Source organism: Loxodonta africana, chromosome 21 (assembly GCF_030014295.1).
Source record: "Loxodonta africana isolate mLoxAfr1 chromosome 21, mLoxAfr1.hap2, whole genome shotgun sequence".
NCBI lineage: Eukaryota > Metazoa > Chordata > Mammalia > Proboscidea > Elephantidae > Loxodonta > Loxodonta africana.
The window spans coordinates 36,506,214-36,527,751 of NC_087362.1; the positions used below are offsets into that span (position 1 = coordinate 36,506,214).

At 46.6% G+C, this 21,538-nt stretch overlaps 1 protein-coding gene across 2 annotated transcripts in view; it reads right to left on the bottom strand.

Moving 5' to 3' along the window:
- Positions 1-21,538, bottom strand: part of CMIP (c-Maf inducing protein) — a 252,185-nt gene that overhangs the window by 56,350 nt on the left and 174,297 nt on the right. For both annotated transcript variants that reach the window (XM_064273742.1, XM_003418160.4), the window contains exon 4: positions 2,393-2,554. In XM_064273742.1, coding sequence (XP_064129812.1) covers positions 2,393-2,554 — 162 coding nt within the window. The remainder of the gene's footprint in view (positions 1-2,392; positions 2,555-21,538) is intronic.

Below are 21,538 nucleotides of genomic sequence, written 5' to 3' on the forward strand. Positions count from 1 at the left end.
CACCTCCTCCCAGGGTGAAGGGGCCTCTCCATTCAGCAGACCTGAAAGGCCTGGCCACTTCCCTGGTCTGTGGGTAGAAGCCAGCCTGGGCCTGCAGAGAGAGCAGAGTGTTCTACACAGCAGGGAATGCATGTGGAGGCTCAGACGGGAGTGTAGGAGCTCTCGAAGATACTATGGGTGCCAGGGACAGGGGGCCAGGCTCAGTGGAGGGGGCAGAGCAATTACTCTGGTGACCATGGATAAAGTTCAAATCAGGAGTTGCCACCTCCAGTGTCCCCCAGGGGGCCAGGCGGGCAAATAAACAAGCTAAGTATTAATATTTGCAAAGCACTCATAATAGCTCCAGGAAAAGAGCAAGCAGGGAGAGGTGTTTCCACAGCACCCCTCACCTGCTAAGGAACACTGTAACTGACACAACAGTTAAGACTCCTTGTTTACTGTTGGTCTCCCCTGCTAGAACATAAGCCACATGAGGGTAGGGTTTCGTTTGGTTCGAATACCTAGAACAGTGCCTGACACATAGCACTCACTCAAAGTGAGGGCAACTGGCAAACCAGATGGTGCAGTCAGTCTAGTGGCGGTCACACCACGCCAGCTATGTGCTGCTGCCAGGTTTCTAACCGTGGGTGGTGTGGAACAATTGGGGAGACAGAGAGTCATGCCTGCCTGGAGCCCCGGAGCAGATGTGGGGCCAGTGTGGAGGGTGCCCCCACAAGTCTGGACTGCCTCTCGGAGTTAACCACCACGAAAGCAGGAGGACAGGGCAGTCCAAGGGCTTCGCCAACATGTTCCCTCCCAGGAATGAATTAGGTTGATGGTTAGTCTTATATGTCAACGTGGCTCAGCTATAGCATTCAGGTAACTGAATACTCATCTAGGTATTGCTGTGAAGGGCCTTCGTATACGTGGTTAAACATCTAGTCAGTTGACTTTGGATAAAGGAGATTACGCTCGCTAATGTCGTGGGCCTCGTCCAACCAGTTGAGGCCGGAAGAGCAAAAATGGAGGTTTCCAGGAGAAGAAATTCTTCCTGGAGACTGTTGCATCAACTCCCGCCTGAATTTCCTGTCTGTCTGCCAGCCCTACCGATTTCAGACTTGCCAGCCCCATTGTCACGTACACCAACCAACTCCTAAAAATAAATCAGTCTCAATGGATAGTGGTGATGGTGGCACAACATGGTGAATGTAATTACTGTCACTGAATTGTACAGTTAAAAATGGTTAAAATGTCAAACGTTTTGTATATATATATTTTACCACAATAAAATGTTTTTAAAAACCAAATAAAATAAATCAGCGTCTCTCTCCCTCTCACTCTCCTTTGTCCTCCCCTTCTCTCTCTCTCTAAATGTACATAAATGGCGTACCTGGGAGGTACAAATGGTGAACACGCTTGGCTGCTAACCGAAAGGCTGGATGTTCAAATTCACTCAGAGATGCCTCAAAAGAAAGGCCTGGAGATCTACTTCTGAAAAATCAGCCACTGAAAATCCTGTGGAGCACAGTTTTACTCTGACACATACAGGATTGCCATGAGTCACAGGTGACCCAGTGGCAGCTACTTGGTCTCCTTCTCAGACTACCTGTGCGGTAGATTAATTACTTTTGTGTGTGGCCTTTCTAGCTATAGTCTCGTAACTCCCACCCAGGTGACTGTGACAGAGTAACTGTGCCCTACCAAGTGGATTTCAGTTCTGCCTTAAAAGAGCCATTTCCAGAGCAAAGGGAAAAGCCCGCCACTACCAAGGAAGGAGAAACCAGCAGGAGAGGTCTGGAAGCAGGAAATGGCATGGTGGGCTTCCCGGCCCATGGAGAGAGAAAAGCTGAATGCAGAAAAGCTGAGTGCCTCTGGGCAGAGACTGAGGGCCAGGGAGAGGCGTGCCTGGGAGCACAGCTGGGAAGAGGTTGTACTGATGGAAAAACTTTATCCTGAGTGTTCTTGAGCCTGAATTGTAACTGCTACTTCCCTAATAAACCCCATAATTGCGAGGATGGTCTGTGAGTTCTGTGTGGCCATTGAATGAATTATCGAACGCACAAGAGAGTGCTGTGGGAGGAACGGTTGGTGTCAGGACTAGTAGAGATGGCGTAGAGATGGCCTAGAGATGGCCCAAAGAGGAAGAGTGTCTGACCTCTGCCTCATTAAGAATCAGCCTTGGGCTGTTGATCTTGGTTCTCCTTCCCCTTTGTGGGGTACGAGAAGGTCAAACACCTCCCCCAGGCCATTTTTACACCCTGGGTGGCTGAGAGGGAGACCACTCACCTCCTTAGGCAACTTGGAAACAATGCAAACTCGAATCGAATTCTGTTTCTATTTGTGGCTTGGTACAGGGCTGGTGCTCGATGGGAGTAAAGGAGAAGAGCTTAAAAGGGAAGGGGGCGCACGTTACCTCTGAGAGCAGTTTGGAGACAATTTCCAGAGGGGCCTGGTTGATGGAGTCATCCTGCAGGGGGGATGTCAGCGCCATGTCCACCAGAGTGCGGATCTCTTTCAAGACGACTTCCCAACGGCTCGGGTTACTCAAGACTTTCTTGTATTTGTAAATCTTTTTCTGCTCAGGAATGACAAGGAAACATGAACATGTTACTGATACTCCAGGGCAGACAATACAAGATGATTAAAGAATCAGAGATGTTCATGGCAAAAGCCCTGAGAAATCTTCACTTGGCCCCAGGGGTGCATTAACCAAAAATCGGCACCGGCTTACAGTAAGCAATGTAGGCACCGGCTTAATTGTGTTTACTTACTAATGTGCAGTGCACAATTTCACCTGTAAAATTCTGCATTACAGATTAGTAAAATAAGCACAAGTGAGCCTGTGTGTACCTTGCTTATTGGGTAATCTCTCCCTGCTCTGCCCACTCCCTCCCCACCAGGAAACTGGCACCTGCAAGAAGGAAGAGTTGCTGAGAGGCACGCAGTGCGTTTGCTTCCCGGGCACAACCACGAGAGGAGTACTTTTCCACCCTGTTTGCAATGACTTAAAAAAGGAACTGAGAGATTTCTCTTACGGATCAAATCTTCTGCCAAACTTTTATTCCTCAAGTATTCAAAAAGTGGAAACATTCATGGGTCCACAAAGGGACTTTCTTTTAGTTGAAGGTGCTGTTTTCACTCATCCTTCTCCTAAGAGGTCGCCCCCGGAAAGCAGGGTTCTGCTAAGACACATGACAGACAGAACATGGCCAGGTGGGGACTAGGCCCAGAAGGTCCCCCAGGAAATGCAGTGCAGCCCTCTGCATCCACCTGGTGAAGAAGAGGGAGCATTCTCACCTCCTCTCTGGCGCTCTGTGCCTCCAAAGCTAGAGAGAGGCTAGGGCAGGGGTGCTGCCTGGATTTGAGGCTGAGTCAGTTCCGCCTCTCTGACATCATGGAAACAGAAGCCCTCAGAAGACAGAGGTCCCAGCCAAATTCTTCCTCCCGCCTGGCGCTGCCCCGGCCTGCCTGGGAACCTCTCCTTCTAACTGGATGTACGCCTTCATTAAGTGTGCTGCTCCTTGGGGAAAGCCTAATTTTAGTGTCACCGTGCCAGCAGCTAGCTGGGGTGACATGTCACAATCTCTGAGCCAAGGTCTGAATGAGGGAAGGAGGGGTTGAGGGTCCCTCGCTGGCCCCTAATACTCAAACAGAAGCTCGTAGGCTGCCTCCATCTCCATGACCACTTAGTTTCTGAGTTAAGAGTTACAAAGTGGTCTTGGGACCCAATGCCTAAAAAGAAGTATTTGGAGGAAGTAGTTCATATCGATGCTGTGATGCTGGAAGCTATGCCGCAGGTATTTCAAATACCAGTAGGGTCACCCATGGTAGACAGGTTTCAGCAGAGCTTCCAGTCTAACACAGACTAGGAAGAAAGGAATGGTGATCTACTTCCAAAAATTATCCAGTGAAAACCCTATGGATCACAACAGAATATTGTTCAAAATTGTGCTGGAAGATGAGCACCCTAGCTGAAAGGCACTCAAAATACACAGTGGGTGCAACTATGGACTTGAGCATACCAATAATTGTAAAGATGGTAGAGGACCGGGGGACATTTTGTTCTGTTATACACAAGGTTGCCATGAATTGGTGCTGACTCAACAGCAACAAACTACACGAACAAGTCCGTATCAAACCAAATAGTTGATTAAACTGAATGAAGCATTGTGGTGGGGCGTGGAAAGTAGGCTATGGAGTCAGAGAGACCTGGTTCTTCCTACAAAGTACTTCACCTACTGAGGCTTAGTTTCTTCATCTGTAAATTGGACACAAGAATACCTTGTAGCTTTTTTCAGTATGCAACCCGCATAAATCTGGGACCCATGTGGAACTCTGTATGGAGTTACATTAAAAAACATGGTACAAATAGAATAGCCAAAACTAACAAAAGAGAAAGAAACTCTGGTCCTCAACTTGCCTCTTTTTGAAAAACTGCAAAGGGGACCAAGTTTACAATCCACGGCAAAACAAGTGGTATCCCATTTCTTTCCTCTCCATTTTTTTCCACACCCCAGACTTTTTTGGAGCCTTTTACTTATGAATCATTTTCATCACCACCATCATCACACAGTTAACAGGCACCAAAAGGGCTTAAGAAATTTCCCCTCTTCATCCTAGATCTTTCTTATGTAAATCAATGTAGCAGCTTCTCTTTTCCTCATCCTGTTCTCCTTCTTCCTCCTTTCTCTCTCTCTCTCTCTCTCTCATTCTATCACCCACCCACCTACCTATCTAAGAAGGCCTTTCTCTCCTCACTCCACCTCCCTGGTCTTATGGCTCTTTGCACTTTCACCGATTCTGCATCAAGAATGAGACAAACTTTTCTGGGGACCAGTAGGACAGAGGAAACAAGCTGTAAACAAGCTGTTTAAGCAAAGACATCATACTTTTCACGAGCTAGGGGAGGGAAAAAAGACCAGAAACATTTACTTATCAATCATTTTCAATCCTATAAGGACTGGAAGAAATGCACTCCAAGTTGCATGCAGGGTGGGGGTTCAGGGAAAGGGAAATACGCTGTTGGTGGTGATGACAATGATGATGGGCACCTGCTGAACCCCGTGACTTTAAGGACACAATTCACCCAGTCCACTGAGGCTCCTCTGGAAGTGTAACCTACCTTCTTCCTAGTAACTACCAGCTGAAGCCTCCCTGCCCGGCACCACAAGCCGGAGACGCTGTCTTAGCTGTACAACCAAGTCTGTGCAAAACACAAAGTGTCTAGAAGTGAACCCAGTCCCTCCCAGAAGATGAATGCTTCTTTGATTCCCTGAGACTGGTTTTAGTCCATACCCAGAGAATTGCTTAATTTTTAAATGACCATGAAATGGTCACAAAAATCCATCATATATTAAGCCCCCAAGAAAACCACTGAGATCTGTAAGCATGTATTCCCACAGTAGATTCTAGGTTTGAGTCTGTTCTGAGCTCTAAATGGCCTCTCTTCTGATCAGCTGCGAGCTATTTACTTTTGAAAGAATAATGACTTCATTACTTTTGTGAGGCTGATGAACGCTCATTATAAAGTATTTTAGCCATACTGAAGAGCACAAAGATGTGCATAAATGAAAAAAAAGGCCTCGAGAATCCCACAACCCAGAAATAACCAGTGCTTAGTATTTGGAAAACATCATTCCAGCCAACTCTCATTTAAACTTTACAAAATATGATCAACGCGTTGGGGTGGTCAGTGGTAAGTACGCGGTCTCCTGCTCTTCACATGAAGACATCATTCGAAATGCAGAGCCAAATTGGGGCTCAGCTGAGCACTGTCACATGGCCTCAAGGATGAGCCCCCTTCATCAGGGAACCAGCCTCACCACTCACCAACACAGGCGCCTCGTTAGAGTGAGGAGGAAATGGCTCTCCTGTGAGCACTCAAGTCCTTGCTTAACAGGCATCCATGGGAGACTGTTTATAGAGGCCACATGCAAAACCAGAAGGCCCCGGTAGTTACAACAAAGGTGAACATTTAGTAAGCATGTACTACCTGCTAGGCACTATGCTAAGCACCTGATAAGCATGTAATCCTCACAATAACTCTGAGCTGGGGACTTGTTACAGGTTACGGTATGCCCAGAAGCAGATCCAAAGACAAGGAAGCAAGTGCAAATGGTTTATTTGAGAGGTGATGGTAGGAAACAGTGGGGGGAAGTGAGCCAGGGACGACAAGGCAGTCAATAAATGGGGCATCATCGCAACAGGCAATGCTGTTCACTGCAGGCAACTTGGGCGCAATCCTGCTGGAGAACTCCAGGAGACACTGTAGACCTCATACCCAAGAGGCGAGGGAGCTGGGGCATTTATCCACCATCTGCCTGTCTGTCATTCGTGGGGAGCTATCTCTGGGGTATTAACGTTTCAGTAATCCTGGCCTGCCTTGTGCCCAGGCCGAAGTGATCCCACGGCCAGAATAAATATGCCCTCGAGCAGAGCCACAGGTGCTGATGGTGAGCAGCCTCCGGGTATAGAAGTGATCCCCTGCAGCTTCTGCCATAGGTCTGTTGGTATCCTCTGTTCACACACAAGAACACTAACACCAAGGCCTGGAGTGGGTAGCTGACTTGCCCAAAGTCAGGCAGCCAGAAAGGGACAATTCAGGATTCAAAATTAGCTCTGGTTAACTCCAAGGCTCTCACTGTATCACACCAGTCAGGGCCAGTGGAGCTGGATGCAGAGGTGGGGATGGAAAGAAGGGTAGGTACTTCAAGCCACACTGAGAAGGAGTCAAAAAGGGCTTGGTATGAGGCAAGCCCTGAGATCCAGAGGCCAAGTGGGAGGACCAGGGAGCCTGAGAGAAGGTTGTGGGGAGCAGCAGGTGAGACTAGGGCTGTCACTTTGGCAGGTCCCTGGCTCCCAGAAGAGGTGCTGAGCCTGGGAACAGGGCAGCACAGGGGAAAGGAAGGCGCGTCTAGTACCAACAGGGGCCTAGTCGCTCCTCATGACAAATTAGCATGTTTCATTCCAGGAACTCCCATGAGCTCTTCAGGCGATGAATCATGGTGGGATGGGGACAAGGACACCTCCGGAATCCCGATTCCCAGGAATCCGGCTCTCAGCTTTACAAAAGGGTCTTCCAGTTAACTCCATCCCGCTAAGGGGAGTTGATGGCCTGTTGGCTGTCCAGCATGGACCCCTCGGCCACAGAATTCCTTGAGGCGAAGATAGACAGAGGCCTTGTGGGTGGGCAAGTATGACCTGGGTGTTTCGGAGCAAGGTTCTGGCTTAAAACAGGGGTCGGTCAGCAAACTACAGCATGTGGACCAAATCTCCCCAAGACTGATTTTGTATGATAGAGCCAAGAATGGTTTTCCATGTTTTAAAGGGCTATGAAAACAAAGAAAGAAGAATATGTGACAGAATAGAATGTGTGCCATAAAATCGAAATATTTTCTATCTGGCCCTTTACAGAAAAAGTGTGCCAACCTGATCCCTGGTTTAAAAGGTCAAGTCCCAACCTAGGAGTAAGCACACTAAATAATGCTCAACATCATTAGGCACCAGGGAAATGCAAATAAAAACACAACGAGATGCCACTTCACACCCACTAGGATAGCTATAACCACAAAGACAATACCAAGGTAAGGGACCTTGTGTACTGCAGATAGGAATGTAAAATGGTACAGCCAATTTGGAAAACAGCTTGGGAGTTTCTTAGAATGTTAAATATAAATTTCTGCTCCTAGGAATCAACACAAGAGAAATGTACACATATGTCCACACAAAGACATACAGGTAAATGTCTACAGCCGTGTTACTCCTAATAGCCCCAAACTAGAAATAACCCAAATGTCCACGAACCGATGAACAGATTAAAAAAAAAAAAAAAAGTGGTACATCCATACAACGGAAGAGCATTCAGCAATAAAAAGGAAAGACCTACTCACTTGTGCAACAATATGGACAAACCTCACAAACATTTTTGCTAAGTGGCAGAAGCCAGATACAAAAGACCAAATGTTATATGATTCCTTTTATACAAAATATCTAGAAAAGGCAAACTGATAGAGACCAAAAGTGTAACAGTCATTGCCTGGGGCCGGGGGAGGGAACACGGACTGACTGCAAACAGGCACAAGAGGACCTCTGGGGGTGATGGAACTGTTCTAAAACTGGATTGTGGTGAGGGTTGCACAACTCTATAAGTTTATTTAAATAACTATTGTACACTTACAATGGGTGACTTTCATGGCATGTAAATTATACCTCAATTAAGTTTTTTTTTTAAAAAAAAAATCCCAAGCTGGGGGAGCAGAGGATGCCATCAAAGGCTTAGGCAGCTAAGCAGACTTCCATTCAAATCCAAGCTCTACTTCATCAGTCCGTTTGTCTCTCCATCTATCTCTCTATTCCTCCATACATCGTCCATCCATCTGTCTGTCAGTCCTTCCATCCATCCATCCACCCACCTAACAAAGATTGAGAACCGTCTACTATTATATGCCAGGCACTGTGTTAAGTACTAAATGGAGAGCAAAGCAGAGCATATGGAGCTCACAGCCTATTGCTTGTGCCTTGGTTTCCTCATCTGTAAAGTGGGATAAGAATAACTACCATCCAAGGCTTGCTGTGACTATTCCATGAGAACATATATACGTTTAGCCCCATTTCTGGCTAAACAGCAGCTCTAAATATTATCACCTACCAAATCCTGGGAGTGAGTGGTCCAGAGCAGGCAGGATTTTGGAGGGCTCCCACCATCTGTTACTAAGCCCCACCAGCTGCCAGAGCACAGAGCCACAGCAAGAGGCGCCTGCTGCCCGTGTGGAAGAGCCAGTCACTCCATTGCAATCCTCGCCCTCTCTGCGTGTCAGGGAAGGGATGTTACCTGGGCAACACCCGCCATCACTGTGGTAACTGCTCCCTCAGCAGAGGCAGCCACAGATGCCCGGTTCTCAGGCCTGGTAAAGCGAAGCCGCTCTGCTCCTCCACAGGAGACAAGCTGTCACCCAGAGTGTGCCCCTTGCCAGAGGAGGCGTGACTCAGAATGTGTTGAAGACACCTCCCTACGATGCTTGCCGCAGCCTCCGAGGCTCACACACTCACCCAAGCACGCATGCTCCCCATGACTTGTCATCTAAGCAGAGGCTGCTCAGCGGGTGGGAGGCGTGGAGCAGAGTGCTAGAGGACCCGCAGAGACACAAGAGTGGGGAGACTGGGCTGGTTTTTCCCACCTTTCCCAGTGAGGTCCTAAAGCTGTGCTGCCCACTATGAAAGCCACCAGCCACATGTGACAATTTACATTTAACTTCACTAAAATTAAGTACAACTAAAAATTCAGTGCCTTGGTCATGCCAGCCACAGTTCAAGGTTACAGAGTGACATGTGGCTCATGGCCACCACATTAGACAGCACAGATAGAGAACATTTCCACCGACAATGTTGTACTTCACATGGATCCCAGAAATTGGGAATGAAGTTTGGAATTGTCCCCATCCTTTTATGTTCTGGAAAACTGCTTATTGCAAAGCATCACCCTTACCCATGTCTCTTAGATAAGAAGACTCAGGGCTGCCCCTTGGCTCCCTATGACAAAGCCAGACATAGACCCTCCATTCTTGCTTCATAAATTAATAGCTAAACTGCTTGTCACCACTGATCAATGGGAACAAAATGCTTGTTAACCAAACTTTGGTTAAGCTTCTCTTTTTCCTCCAGACCCCTGGACTTTGACCTATCCTCAGCCTCAGACAGCATACTGCTCCCCCGTCCCCCAGCCCCCTGCCCTAAGGGCCCTCCTGAGAGGGTCAGTGTAAAACCTTCTCTGATTTACCATGGGATTATGTCACCCTTTCATCCCACTTCTTCACACCTGGTTCTTTCTAGCCTTGCTTACTCTTGTCTTTATAAAAGAAAAGCCCTTTTTGCCTAACTCTTGAAATGCTCGCTTGTCCATGGTCCCTTTCCCCTTGCGATAGTCTTTCTTTGTGAGTACACCTCTCCCTCTCAATGTCCAGACTTGGTTTTGATCTGACACCATCACTGCAAAATGTTTCAGTGGGCAGTCCTGTCCTAGAGTCTTGGAGTCCCTCTGCCATACGCCCCCAGAGGACCGAAGCATGCTTGTCTGTCTTTTCCTGTTCGTCAGTCCATACTTCTGTGCTGAGGGCCAACATGTATGTGGCATTGTGCTTCGCATAAGGAGGTGGCCCCTGCCCATGTAAGGCTGACCCTCCTGCGGGATCCCCCTCTCCATGCCTAAGCCCCCAGACTTTTCCTCCGAGGTCTACAGCACAGTCACCCCCCACATACCCGGCACACCCAGGAAGACTGACTGGTTGGTTAACTTCTCTGGCTTCCCTGACTTCTAGACAGGGGCCCTCAGACCACCTTGATTCCTTCAAAAATCACTATGGCTGTGGGTGTTAACGTGCACCACGTAATCTGCTGTCTCTGCCAAACTGGTGTGGTTCTGGGGGCCCCGGAAATTGGGCGGGGCACTTCCAGTCTTCTCTTTTTACACAGTCCTTCAGAATAGCTTTCCTTGAGTCCTTATGGCCCCAAAGACCATCATTTTGCCTTCAGATCCATCTGGGCCTTGTGACTGGCCCGTGTGTGTCACCCCAACACCATCCATATGGCTCCAAGTCTTGATTATTGATCTAAGACCAGTTTGTAATCTCTTAGTCCCCATCATGGACTCTGCACAGGGACCCCACGGGTCAAAGACAGACCCTGAGTCTAATTCTTCACGCCAACTACCCCATGCCATCCATATCACAAAATCAACCCCTCGGCTTTGGCCACGATTTACTTAAGAAGGCAGGATTGCCCTAATAATCTGCACAGTTTTAGTGAGCCAAGCACGTCTAGGATAATTGGAGTGTGTTCATTAATCTATATAAAATTGGGGTTTAAAATAACTAGAATATATTTAACTTAACTAGAAGTTGACACCCCAAAAAGATGAATTTTAAAGAAATTTACAAATGCATGTTTCAATTTTTTTTGTTGTTATAGATCAGGCTTTTGAGGCAAGCCACATTCTGGGATTAGTTTTTTTTTTCTTTTCTTTTCTTTCCTCTCCAACTAGGAGTCTTCCCTTGCCCCAGCTGGGTAGGGGCAGCCCCCAGTGTCTTTGGGAATCATGGGAGCTTCACCCAGGAGAGCCCAAAACACTGACCTGCCCAGGACCTCTGGGCCTGAGAACCAAGGTCTGGAACGGACCAGGTGGTTGTCACTGCCTGTTTTTTAATTTCCCCCAGAAATAAATCCATAGTTATATTTATATGTGTATATATAACATACATATACACGTTGCTGTTGTTAGGTGCCATCGAGTCATGGCAACCCTACATACAACAGAACGAAACGCTAAGCAGTCCTGCCCATCCTCACAATTTTTGCTATGCTTAAGCCCATTGTTGCAGCTTCTGACATTGTTGTAGTAGTTATTGTTAGGTGTCATCTAGTTGATTCCGACTTATAGTGACCCCACGTAAGAGCAGAACTGCCCCCACAGGGTTTCCTAGGCTATAATCTGTGTGTGTGTATGTGTGTGTGTGCTTTAGGTCAAAGTTTACAGCTCAAGTTAATTTATACACATATTGTTATGTGACCTAGTTGCAATCCCTATAATGTGCCAGCATACTCACCCTTTCCAATTCAGGATTCCCCTGTCCATCCAACCAGCTCTTGTCCCTTTCTGCCTTCTCATCCTGCCTACGGACAGGAGCCACCCATTTGGTCTCATGCATCTACTTGAACTAAGAAGCAGATTCTTAGCGAGTATTATTTTATGTTTTATAGACCAGTCTAATCTTTGTCTAAAGAGTTGGCTTCAGGAATGGTTTCAGTTCTGGGTTAACAGAGAGTCTGGGAGCCACGTCTTTGAGGGTTCCTCTAGTCTCAGTCAGACCATTAAGTCTGGTCTTTTTACGTGAATTTGAGTTCTGCACCACACTTTTCTCCTGCTCTGTCGTGGACTCTCTGTTGTGTTCCCTGTCAAGGCAGTCTTTGGTGGTAGTTGGGCACCATCTAGTTCTTCTGGTCTCAGGCTGATGGAGTCTCTGCTTTATGTGGCCCCTTTTGTCTCTTGGGCTAATATTTCCCTTGCGTCTTTGGTGTTCATTCTCCTTTGCTCTAGGTGGGTCGGGACCAATTGATGCATCTTAGACGGCCACTCACAAGCTTTTAAGACCCCAGACACCACTCACCAAAGTAGGATGCAGAACGTTTTCTTAATAAACTTTGTTATGCCAACTGACCTAGATATTCCCCGAAACCATGGTCCCCAGCCCCAACCCCTGCTACGCTGTCCCTCAAAATGTTTGGTTGTGTTCAGGAAACTTCTTAGCTTTTGGTTTAGTCCAGTTGTGCTGACTTCCCCCGTATTGTGTGTTGTCCTTCACTTCACCTAAGATAATTCTTGTCTACTATCTAGTGAATTCCCCTCTCTCTCCGTCCCCACCCTCGTAACCATCAAAAAACATTTTCTTCTGTGTTTAAACCTTTTCTTCAGTTCTTATAATAGTGCTCTCATACAATATTTGTCCTTTTGTGACTGATTAATTTCACCCAGCACAATGCCTTCCAGATCCATTCACGTTGTAAGATGTTTTGTGGGCTCATCATTGTTCTCTATCGTTGCCTAATATTCCATTGTGTGTACATACCATAATTTGTTTATCCATTTATCTATTGACGGGTGCCTAGGTTGTTTCCATCTTTTTGCTACAATGAACAGTGCTCCAGTGAACATGGGTATGCATTTATCTATTTGTGTGACAGCTCTTATTTTTCTAGGATATATTCCAAGGAGTGGAATTGCTGATCGTATGGTACTTCTATTTCTAGCTTTTTTAAGGAAGCGCCTAATAGATTTCCAAAGTGGTTGTACCATTTTACCTTCCCATCAGCACTGTGTAAGTGTGCCAGTCTCTCCACAACTTCTCCAACATTTATTATTTTGTGTTTTTTGGGTCAGTGCTAGCCTTGTTGGGGTGACATGGTATTTCATTGTAGTTTTGACTTGCATCTCTCTAATAGCTAACAATCATGAGCATTTCCTCATGTATCTGCTAGCCGCTTGAATGTCTTCTTTGGTGAAGTGTCTGTTTATATCCTCTGCCCATTTTTTAATTGGGTTATGTGTCTTTTCATAGTTGAGGTTTTGCAGTATCTTGTAGATTTTAGAGATTGGACCCTGATTGGATATGTTATAGCCAAAATTTTTTTCCTCAGGCTGTAGGCTGTCTTTTTTACTCTTTTGGTGAAGTCTGCTGATTTGCGTGTTTGATTTTTAAAAGCTCCCAGTTATCTAGTTTCTCTTCTGGTGTTTGTACGTTGTGGTACGTTGTTAGTATGGTTTGTATACTATTTATGCCATGTATCAGGGCTCCTAGTGTTGTCCTTATATTTTCTTCCATGATCTTGATCATTTTAGATTTATATTTAGGTCTTTGATCCATTTTGAGTTACTTTTTGTACATGGTATGAGGCATGGGTCCTGTGTCATTTTTTTACAGATGGATGTCCACTAATGCCAGCACCATTTGTTAAAGAGGCTGTCTTTTCCTCATTTCCTGGACTTTGGGCCTTTGTCAGATATCAGCTGCTCACAGGTAGGTGGATTTACGTCTGGATCCTCAATTCTGTTCTGTTGGTCTATGTGTCTGTGGTTGTACCAGTACCAGGCTGTTTTGACTACCATGACGGTCTAATAGTTTCTAAAATCAGGTAGTGTGAGGCCTCCCACTCTGTTCTTCTTCAGTACTGCTTTACTTACACAAGGCCTCCTCCCTTTCCATATGAAGTTGGTGATTTGTTTCTCCATCTTATTAAAAAATGTCGTTGGAATCTGGATTGGGATTGCATTGTATGTGAAGATCGCCTTGGGTAGAACTGACATTTTCACAATGCTGAGTCTTCCTATTCATGAGCAACGTATATTTTTCCACTTATGTAGGTCTCTTTTAGTTTCTTGCAATAGTGTCTTGTAGTTTTCTGTATATAGGTCTTTCATGTCTCTTGTTAGATTTATTCCTAAGTATTTTGTCTTCTTGGGGGCTACTGTAAATGGTACTGATTTGGTTATTTTCTCTTTGAAGTTCTCTTTGTTAGCGTAGAGGAATCCAATTGATTTTTGTATGTTTATCTTGTATTCTGATACTTTGCTGAACTCTTCTATTAGTTCCGGTAGTTTTCTTATGGATTCTTTGGGGATTTTCTGTGTATAAGATCATATCATCTACAAACAGGAATACTTTTACTTCTTCCTTACCAACCTGAATGGCCTTTATTTATTTTTTTTTTCTTGCCTTATTGCTCTAGTTGGGACCTCCAGCACAATGTTGAATAAGAGTGGTGACAAAGGGCATCCTTGTCTGGGTCCTGTTCTCAAAGGGAATGCTTTCAGACTCTCTCCATTTAGGATGATGTTGGTTGTTGGCTTTAATAGTTTTTTATTGAGGTAAAATTCATATAACATAAAATTAGCCATTTTAACCATTTTAAAATGAACAATTCCATGGGATTTAATACACTGACAATGTAGTACAACTACCACCTCTATCTAGTTCCAAGATATTTTCATTACCTCAAAACAGAAACCATGTACCCATTAGCAGTCACTACCCATTTCCTCTCCCCTCAGCCCCTGGCAACTACCAATCTACTTTCTGTCTCTATGGATTTGCTTCTTCTGGACATTTCCTATAAATGAAAACATATATGTGGTCCTTTGTGTTTCGTTTCCTTCGCTCAGGATGATGTGTTGCAGGCTCACCTGTGTTGCATGGATCAGTACTTCATTCCTCCGTGGCTGAGTAATATTCCATCGTATGGACGGACCACATGTTGTTTATCCGTTCATTGGGAGATGGAATTTCAGTTGTTTTACCTTTCAATTATTGTGAATAATGCTGTTATGAACATTTGTCATTTTTTTTTTTTTTCAAGTTTGCCCAAAGGACTTCATTGGGAAAACACTTTATTTAGAAGAATCAGTAACTACTGCCACTGTGTTTTTTGTTTTTAAAATAATATTTCATTGTGTTTTCTGTAAACGTTTACAAATCAGTTAGGTTCCCACTCAACAGTCTCTACATAAATTGTTCAGTGAAAATTGGTTACATTCTTTACAATGCATGAACATTCTCATTATTTCCATTCTGGTTGTTCTGTCTGATTTTTTGCTAATAACATGATGTCTACCACCCTGCCCAGCCCCTCAACTGAACCAGTATAAGTTCCACCACAGGGTAGTAGAAGGTTTAACAGGCCCTGACGAATTGGAATTCAACTCAATGGCATACAACAACAACAAGGCGACCTCAGGGACCCTGGGTGACGCAGTTATCTGAAATCAGCTGCTAACCTAAAGGTTGGCTGTTCAAATCCACCCAGCAGCTCTGTGGGAGAAAGACTTGGTGATCTTCTCCCATAAAGACTATAGCCAAGAAAACCCTACGGAGCTCAGTTCTCCTATGTAACATATGGGGTTGCCATGAGTCGGAATCAACTCAATGGCAACTAACAACAACAAAACAAACTCATTCCTGCTGAGTCGATTCCGACTTATAGCGACCCTACAGGACAGAGAAGAACTGCCCCATAGGATTTCAAAGGAGCACCTGGTGGACTTGAACTGTCGATCTTTTGGTTAGCAGCTGAGCTCTTCATCGCTGCACCACCAGGGCTCCTACAAAAAGGGGTCCTCAATTTAGCCAGTATAATTACTGAGTACTCTATTACTGGTTAAAAAATTGACAGATTAATTCATCAGTGATTATTTTCCAAGGACTCATTTTTTTCACGACAGGTTAGGGACATCTACTCTGTATGGGGCAGGGAGTGGAGAAGCCCACACCAAAATGAGTGAGACCATACCAGCCCTTCCCAACTTCCCAGTCTAGCTGGAGGCACAAATCACACTGATAAACCTACTAATTACAGTAATAATGGCTACTGCTTATCAAGTGCTTACTAGGTTCCAGGAACAATTACACTCCATAATGGGTTGTGACAAGCGACACAAGAGAATAACAGCAGTCACTTCTGGAGGGCTCCAGAGGCCAGGTCCTGTGCTAAGCACTTCATTTAAAAAATTTTTCATCCTCACAACCACCCAGTGAGGTGAGTGGTGTAACCCATTTTGGAAACCAAGGCTAGGAAAGGCTACCTCACTTACACAAAGAACTGGAGCCAGGTGAAGCTTTGGGTCTGAGTGCCTGACCACTGCACCACTCTGGGGACCCAGAGGAGGCCAACGTGGGTATTTTACAAGCCTGGACTGATGCTGCTGCTTCCTGTGAAATATACAAGTCCTTTAAACTGAAGCTGAGTGCATCTCCTGGCTGCCCAATGGTGGAACCAGGCTGGCTCCAGGTGGGCATCCAGTTAGCTGACAGCTGCTTGAAACACTTGGCTCCTGGGGAAACAGGCAATGTGTCTGAAAGAGGGAGAGGCTGGGCACTCATACCCTAAGCGCCCATCGGAGATGGCCTCCCAGAGTCATTACTGCTTCCAAGTAAACAGTGAGGACTTGGGCACGGTGCTCTGCTTGCCAGCTCAGGGGCACCGGCTGGTTGCCTGGGTAACCACGTGCTGGCTGGTGAGGTGATCAACTGGCCTGGGTGCCAGGCTGTGGGCTGGATGCCGAGTCCTACACACTCTTTGCAAAATCCAGTCATCACACTGAGGCCCTCTGACTGCACTTGAAACTACTGCATATGGCTATTCCTCACTGGGCCACAGGCTCCTGGGGATCCTGATTCTGCCCCATGGAAGGAGCCCCTGATATCTGTAAAAGGCAGGTGGGGTGGGGAAGCAAGTTGTGGTCAGAAGTAGGGGCTATTATGCTTCAAGTGCTTCTCCTGAGCTGGGCACAGAGCCCTGTCCCTTCATTTCACCCAGGCTTCTGAAGCTTCTCACACTACCTTACAGGAATCACCTGGACAGCATGTTAAAACGCAGATTATGACTCATGCAGGCTGGGTGGGGCCAGGAATCTGCATTTTTAAGTAGCTGCCAGGTGCAGCTAACGCTCCTGAACTCTTTGAGAAGGGAGGTTCTAACTCTCTTTAATCCTCCCCATGAGGTGGACAGTCTTACTCAGTCCCTTCCCTACAGAGGAGAAGTGGGCCCTGAGAAATGAGCACCTTAACCAAAGTTACAGTGGTAGTGTGGGTTGAATTGTCCGACTCCCACCTTTACCTGTGATTTACGTGGAACAGGGTCTTTGCAGATGTAATTAGTTAAGATGGGGCCACACTAGATTAGGGTGGGCCCTGGTTCAATGGCTGGCATCCTTAGAAGAATGCCATGTGAAGACACACAGGCGCAGGAGAAAGAAAGAATGAAAGATGGAGGCAGAGACTGGGGGGATGCTTCTACAAGGAACAGGAAGGATTGCCTGAGGGCACCAAAAACTGAGGAGACTAGGAAGATCCTCCCCTCGAGCCTTCAGAGGGAGCATGACCCTGCCGACACCTCGATTTCAGCTTTCTGGCCTCCAGAATTGTGCGCGGATCCATTTCTGTTGTTTCAAGCCCCCCCCCCAACCGCCAAAAAATGACTCCAAAAAGGTCTCGAATGAACTAAAAAAAGTGGTAACTGGCTGCAGCAGCCCCAGGATGCTCACATTGCTGGGAAGCAACAAAGCAGGGACTGCCCCAGGGAGCCCCACTCCTCACTGTGCTGCTGTCCACTTCAGCATTCAGGCTGCCCTTTCCAACCCTCTTACTTTACAAAGGTGGAAGCTGGGCCCCTTGGGCCATGGCTGCGAGAGGGTCAGCACCCAGGGCACTCGCTCTCAGCAGCCTGCCCAGCCTACACTTGGTTTGGAATTTGCTGAGTTTCATCTGCCAGGGGGAAGGGAAGGACATGACGTCCTGTTTCCTCCTTGCTCCTGTGGGGGAAAGAGATGCTTGGGTTCACTCTCCACTTCAACACCCCCGCCCAGCCCATTAGCGATTGCATAAGCCCCTGGTCCTGCGCTGCACACCTGGGCACCTACATCATCAGTGATGTCAGGAGGAGCCAGCTGGGGACCCATGGAGCCTGCAGGGGCTCCTTCTAGAGAAGTCTGGCAGGGACATCAGTACAGGGCTGGCCTGGGGTCCCTGGCAAAGAGGAGTCATCAGTCACCAGGGTGAAGAGGGGGGTCGCACATCAGCTATCACAGCAGCCTCCACAGCCCAGTGGCAAACAGCCATTCAGGGGACCTCAGTCCCAGCTGCACATTAGAACCACCTGGGGGGTGATAACGTTGAATTTTACCTGAACCAAGGGATCCTGTAAAACAGTGATGGTTAAAGAAACCTCCCACCCCCACCATTTGTGTTCAGGAAAATGGCTGACCAACCGCAAAGAACAGCCTTCCCCACAGGACTCACGATGCTCCCTGCATCCTAGGACAAGGCCAGACACGGACCCTCTGAAACCCATCCTTCACCTCATAAATGAGCAATCAGAACAACGTGTGTGTCAACCAAACCTTGTTAAGCTTCTCTTTTACCCTAGGCCCCCGAACTCCGGCCCACCCTGAGACAGTGTGTTGTTTTGTGCTGTTGAGTCCATCCGAAATCACAGTGATCCCGTGTGTCAGAGCAGAACTACCACAGAGGGTTTCCCGGGCTGTAAAATCTTTATAGGAGCAGACCGCCAGCTCTTTTGTCCCAAAGACTGGCTCGTGGGTTCAAATTGCTGACCTTTCAGCTAGCAGCTAAGCGCTTAACCACTGCACCACAAGGGCTCCTCTAAGCCAACATACTACCCCCCTTTAAGGGCCCTTCCCGGACTGCGGAAAATATTCTCATTTACTCTCTGATGTTGTCCCCCCTTTCATCTCACTTCCTCACATCTGCTTCTAGCCTTGTTTACTCTCATTTCTTAAAAAAAACATTTTCCCCCTAATTCTTGAGATGCTTGCAGGGCTCATGGTTGGTGTGTTCTCCCTATGGTAAAAGTCACCTCCCCACTATTACAAGAGCCCCTTTCCCCCTTTTCTTTCTAAATAAAGCCTCTCCCCATTGAAGTCTGGATTTGTGTTTTATTTGAAGGAGGCTTAAAAAGCTCTGATGCTGGAGGCCAGGCCCAGACCAACCACATCAGACTGGGGTGTGGGTGGAGCCTGGGCATCGGCATTTTTTTCTGGCATTGGTAGATTTCAAAGTTCCCCCAGGGTTCCACTTACAGGCACAGGTCAAGCACTGAAAACTGAATCTCCAAAAACAGTTTATGGGGCAGATGCGGCCCCATCTGTCAGCCAAGGAGCCCATGACAGAGGAGAACGCACCGGCCCAGGTCACCGGGAGTCATAGGGATTGAAGAGACTTTGTAACATACAAACACACACACACAAACACACACACAAACGCTTTGGCTTAAATATGTCGGGGGGGAGGGATTTGGGTGGAGACATGTTCATTTGGAGGAGAAAAGGAAACTTCTAGCAGTTGCCCTTGTCAAGCTGGTGCCATGGGATGAATGGGGCCCCCAAAAGAGAACATGCTCACAGCAAACCTGTGGAACCTGTGAGTGTGGCCTTAGTTGCAGACGTGATTAAGAATCTTGAGATGGGGAGATCATTCTGGATTACCTGGGTAGGCCTTCAATCTAATGGCAAATGTCCTTATAAGAGACACAACGGAGGAGAGAGAGACAGTCAGAAGAGGAAGCCACGTGAAGACAGAGAAAGAGGGTGGAATGATGCAGCCTGAAGCCAAGGGAGCTGGAAGAGGCAAGGAGCTTCCAGAACCTTCCCAAAGCCTCTGAAGGAATACCTGATCTAGGACTTCTCGTTCCAGAACTGTATAGAGAATAAATTTCTGTTGCTTTTAGCCACCCAGCTTGTGGTCCTTTGTTTCATCAGCCCCAGGAGATGACAGGGCTGGAAACAGCCCTGACAGGGAGATTCCAGGCTTCCTATTTCCCCTCTCATCTTTGCCAGCAGCAGGGCCCAGCCTAGGACACAAAGCTGTATCAAGCACCATCAGTAGCACCACTTGGATAGAGGCTGTAGGTTGCACACCCAACACTTAATACCCTCCCTGCCCTCTTCCAAGATTCATGTGCTGGCTGCCTCCCCACCAGCCTGTAAGCTCCTGGGCACTTAGAGGCTCAAGCAAGGCTCTCAGGTAAGTGCACTATAACGGGCTGAAGTAGGACAGGCTAGATCTGAATTTCCATTCTGCCACTTTTAAGCTGTGTGGCCTCAGGAACATTGCATCACCTCTCTGAACCTTAGATTCCTCAACTGTAAACTGGGGATAATAGTAGCATTTCCTTATGGAGCTGTTGAGAAGATTAAATGGGATACTTCAGGCTGTACACCCAGGACATTACAAGTGCTCCATAAATGTTGTTATTGTGTTCAGTAGGAGATTCATTAGAAGTTGTTAACATTTGAGAAAAAAATACGGGTGACTAGGGATCCCTAGATGGTAGAAATGGTTAAAGTGCTTGGCTGCTAACTGAAAGGCTGGCAGTCTGAATCCATCCTGAGGTACCCTGAAGAAAGGCATGGCAATCTATTTCTCAAAAATCAACCACTGAAAACCGTATGGAACACAGTTCTATTCTGACACATATGGGGTTGCCATAAGTTGCAGTTGACTCTACAGTAACTGGATTTAGAAATCCTGTCTTAGTTTCTTAGTGCTGCTATAAAAGAAACACCACAAGTGTGTGGCTTTAACAAGCAGGAATTTATTTTCTCATAGTTTAGGAGGCTAGAAGCCCAAATGCAGGACACCAGCTCTAAGGGAAGGCTCTCTCCGTCCACTCTGGGAGGAAAATCCATGTCGGTTTTAGCTTCTTTTCCTTGGTTCCTTGGTGATCTCCACGTGGCATCAATCTTTCACCCTTTGTGCTTGGGTCGCTATGAGTCACAATCAGCTTGAAGGCAACAGGTTTGGTTCCCCCCCACGCTCCCCGTGCCTAACCTGCTCTTTTTATATCTCAAAGTAATTGGTTTAAAATATACTCTACAATGATATGGTCTCCTTCACATAATAAAGAAAGTCCTATTCCCAAATGGGATTACCTTCTCAGGTATAGGGGTTTAGGATATACAGCACATATTTTGGGGGAGGGGGCACGATTTATCCATAACATCCTCTAAATGTTCAACAGAGAAACGCTCAAGTAAATGGTGTCCACTCGTCCAGCTGAATAAAAGACAGAAGTTAAAAAGAACGAAGCAGCAGAACTAAAAGATCTAGCCCAGATTCCACCTCCACGAGACACATTAAATGGAGAAGCAAACACACACACACACAGGGCTATTTTCACATGCATATACACATGGGTATCACACATGGTGGGGGTGGGGCAGGAGCAGTTGAGTCTAGGAAGGACACATGTCAAGCTGATAACAGCTGTCTTCTATGAAGAGGAAAATGACATAGGAGAAGACGAAAGAGAGGCCCTCGGCTTTGTCTGCACTGTTTCACATTTTTGCAGGAAGCCATATCCATGCATTGCCCATTTCATTTAAAAAATAAAGAAAAAATGGGGGAAAAAACTCCCAGGATTTCAGGAACTGGGACCATGAAGATGGTACTGTAGAATGCTTCAATTGGTCAGAATCCCATATTCTTAGAGATACGTATGA